Source organism: Engraulis encrasicolus, chromosome 20 (genome assembly GCF_034702125.1).
Source record: "Engraulis encrasicolus isolate BLACKSEA-1 chromosome 20, IST_EnEncr_1.0, whole genome shotgun sequence".
NCBI classification, from domain to species: domain Eukaryota; kingdom Metazoa; phylum Chordata; class Actinopteri; order Clupeiformes; family Engraulidae; genus Engraulis; species Engraulis encrasicolus.
The window spans coordinates 23,331,089-23,334,706 of record NC_085876.1 but is presented as its reverse complement, the minus strand read 5'-3'; the positions used below and the strand labels follow the sequence as shown (position 1 = coordinate 23,334,706).

At 47.8% G+C, this 3,618-nt stretch overlaps 1 protein-coding gene across 4 annotated transcripts in view; it reads left to right on the top strand.

Annotated features, from left to right (window-relative positions):
• Window positions 1-814: 814 nt before the first annotated feature.
• The window catches only part of ube2e1 (ubiquitin-conjugating enzyme E2E 1), a 23,951-nt gene continuing 21,147 nt past the window's right edge, over window positions 815-3,618 (top strand). The window contains exons 1-3 of one of the 4 annotated variants that reach the window (XM_063185620.1): window positions 815-1,147; window positions 2,097-2,268; window positions 3,443-3,493. In XM_063185620.1, coding sequence (XP_063041690.1) covers window positions 2,102-2,268; window positions 3,443-3,493 — 218 coding nt within the window. In that variant the 5' untranslated portion in view covers window positions 815-1,147; window positions 2,097-2,101. Of the gene's footprint in view, window positions 1,233-2,096; window positions 2,269-3,442; window positions 3,494-3,618 lie in introns of all 4 variants that reach the window. The other 3 variants (XM_063185619.1, XM_063185622.1, XM_063185621.1) reach the window with 3 other exon arrangements.

The following is a 3,618-nucleotide window of genomic DNA, read 5'->3' as shown; positions in this document are numbered from 1 at the left end:
CTCAGAACTCGAGCACTCAAACTCCCTCCTCAACAGTGAGAGAGAGAGAGAGAGAGAGAGAGAGAGAGAGAGAGAGAGAGAGAGAGAGAGAGAGACCCCCACACGGCGACTGGTATGGAGATTGTCTTGGTATCCCTACTGTGTTTTGGATGTACTAACTACAGTAATAACATTCTATGGTGGGGTGGGTTTAGAAGGGGTTGTTCTAAGGTGGGGTGGGGGTGGGTAGGGGTTCACCTGAAGATCAATGTGTAAAAGGAAGGAAGGAAGCATAGTGGTGCGTTCTGCACCCACACACACATACAAAGGTGCAGATGCATGCATTCCAAGTGTGCACACACGCATGCACGCACACAGACACACACAATACTGTAGAATACATTGACCGGTGGGCACATGCAGACAATGCCTATGTACACACACAAAAACCCCTCACCTTGAATTCATTGTGAACAGTGTACTGTCTGACTCGACATCTCTGTGGCATAGTCGCCTATAGCCATATGGAACACATCAAAATCAGGTTGGTCAGAATTTACAGTAAGACAGTTAGCGACCCTATTACATGTTAAAACACACATTTTCTTATTGCAGATGACTTCGACAAGTAGGCTATGCTGAGAAATTATACAGCGCTTTGAACAAGCTGACTGGTCCGGCTCACACGCCTGCTCCACTGAAAATGTAGGAGCCGACAGGAACCGTAGGAGCCAAACAAACGCGCAGCCTCGTCCAAGTTCATCACCTCTTAGCTCTCAAGCGTCTGCTGGTTTTCTGAAGCCTTCGTCAAAGAGGCCAATGAGACCTGTTGCAATTCATGGTTTAGGAGAGCCCCCAGATGAGAGGAGGGTGCGACATCAGATGGTTACAAAGTTGTTACAAGTAATTCCAAAGCGTGCGATTATGTTTCACAAGTGAGTTAAATGTACTGAACATGTCAGTGACTGAAAGAGGGGCTTAGCATCGACTTTCACACGGCTGAACTCTTCCAAACGAAATTCGACATCGCCAAGTGTGCCTTGACTGGCGAGCAGGACTCCATTGCCCTGGATAGCTTCAGTTGCTGTTGCACCAGCACTTCCGCTCCGAGTCAGGCGAAAGACACGCGTCCAGGCGACGGAAGAGGCACACACAGACACAAAGAAAGGTAGCTATCGTGTGAAAGCCGGGCATTTTTCTCATCGAAAGCGAATCTAAAAGGTCGGCGTATTGTCTGGGCTTTGGTGTTGACGGTAGGTGTGTGAATGGGGGAGCTCTGTCCGTCGTAGGGAATTTCTGAAAATGGTCCGTCCCAGGACTGCCTGGCTGCTGCTGTGCTGCTCTGATCTGGTTGCATGTCGAGGGATAAGACGTCGTAAAGAATTACCACACCGTTTAAACATCTTTATTGTGTGTAGGCTATTGACTTGACTTGATCAGATTGGCCACGTATATTCAGAATAGAGTCTTGGCTGTTTCGAGGGAAAGTTTGGGGAACTCAAAGGCGACAGGATTCTAGAGAAAAGTGAAGCAGGCAGGCAGCGCTTCCCAAACGAGTGTGCGACATCGCCCTGTCGATTTTCGCTTCAGTCTGTGTTTTCTCAGTTCTTTTTTTTAACTGGGTCAGTTTCATTTGTTGGCTATTATTGACTTGTTAACTAGCCCGTCTTATTTTAAAGATTCTTGTTTATAAGTGTGGCGTGTTTTCTAGGGCTAAAAATACCGTTCCTGAACAAATATTAGCCAGGGGGCTCCGTAATCCCTGCGGCGTTATGAAAGAGAGAGAGGGGGGGAGAACAGTAACAGTTCTGGAATAGGATCAGAGTTCAAGTTCGTATGGTGTGGATTGGTGTTGTTGACTTGGGAACATCATCACATTTGGGTTAGGTATCCAAGCTCCTCGTGCCGGCTTATTGGAATATAGCAGCTCGAGCGCGAGTTAAAGGTCATACCCATGCCGGAGGAGGAGGATGTTGTTTACCGAATTGCTTCATTGTTCATTCAGAAGCGCTGGGTTTACACAATTGGTAGATAGCAGCGCCGTGCGTTGTGTTTGACAACTGTACGTGGTCTGAGCATTGTTGTTTGTTGTTGGGGTTCCTTCTCTCTCGGTGGAGGTAGGATGTCGGATGAGGACTCGCGCGCCAGCAGCAGTTCTTCATCTTCCACCTCTTCGTCCTCTACCCATCAGCAGCAGCAGCAGCAGGAGAAAGACACGCCTAGCAAGAAGCGAGACGGCAAGGCAAACATGAGCAAGACCTCCAAACTCCTCTCCACCAGCGCCAAAAGGTAAGGGCACCACGGCCACCCGACCGACTCCATCCCATAGCCTACTGGGGAGATAATCAGACCCAAAGACTTGATCGGGACCCTCCATCTTATGGAACCGGTTCCCCTCACACTTTCGTGTCAATTGGGTTATGAACAAAGCGATGCTTTTTCACAACCACCCTCCCGGAAAGTATTAAAATCCCTTGCGCTGCCCAGCCTCCCCTCCCCCCGCCAACCCCCTTCCATCATTGAGCAGCGAGCGATTACACATGACGGCTCAATTCCTGGGCATTGGGGTCAGTAGGACCAAGCTCGCTCTACGCCGTAAACATTCTCTCAAGCGCCTGATGATTAGGCTAGGCCTACTATTTAAATAGCCTGTCGTCTAAACATGGATATGTAGGCCTATAAATAATGTGCTCGGTCACTTTTAGACTGTTGGTTATCCGTCAAACGACAAGATTTATCATCAAGAAAACCGTTAACAAAATAACAAGTGATGGGCCTGTGACATGAAAGCCCTTTTGGGAATGCAATCCGTGCGTTGTGCGGTTTGCATGAATTTCTTTGCTCTTCAAATCCAATAATTCAGTGGAAGCTGATGATGAATGCTGCAAAACCATTATGAAAATGGTTCAGATAAGGGAAGAAAAGGGTTCAGAAAAGAAGGAAAGGGGGACAGACAGACAGACAGAGAGGAAGGATGAGGAAGGAAAGGAGAAGGAAAGAAACGTGCAGAAATGCCCCCTGGAGCATGTGAAGGTTGTAACATGCCAATAAGCAGACAAAATCATCTGTGGCAGGCAGGAGGAGTGTTGTGCGTAGACTGTGTGGGTGGTCCCTTGCTACCCTTGAGGATGAAATGTAGCCGTCCTGTCCATCATGCTCCAGTCTTGAGCTGAGCCTTGTTAAAAAGCAAGTGTGCATTTTGGTTGACATCTCATTCCACTGTATGACTTTGAATATTACCGTTTACCGTGAATACTGGAATGGGGGAGCTCAGCCCCGGATGATTGTATAGGAGGGGAAGCTGAGCCCCCACAAAGGCTCTGGACCAATTTAAACTCTCTCTGTAACCTTGTTCACAAGCAGCCACACCAAGAGCCCCAAAAAGCCCACAAGATAACACTTATGTGTTACTGCCACAAATATAAAAATACAATGTTTGAGTGTCCTTTCCATTTCTCTTTAGAATCCAAAAGGAGCTCGCTGACATCACCTTGGACCCTCCACCCAACTGCAGGTATGTCTCTGCTGTCTGTGTAAACCAGGGGTGGGGAACCGCTTTCATTCGAGGGCCAATTCAAATTTCATAAAAAGAAAGAAGAAAGAAAGCCCAACTGGGAAACTCCAACTCCCATTGTCATT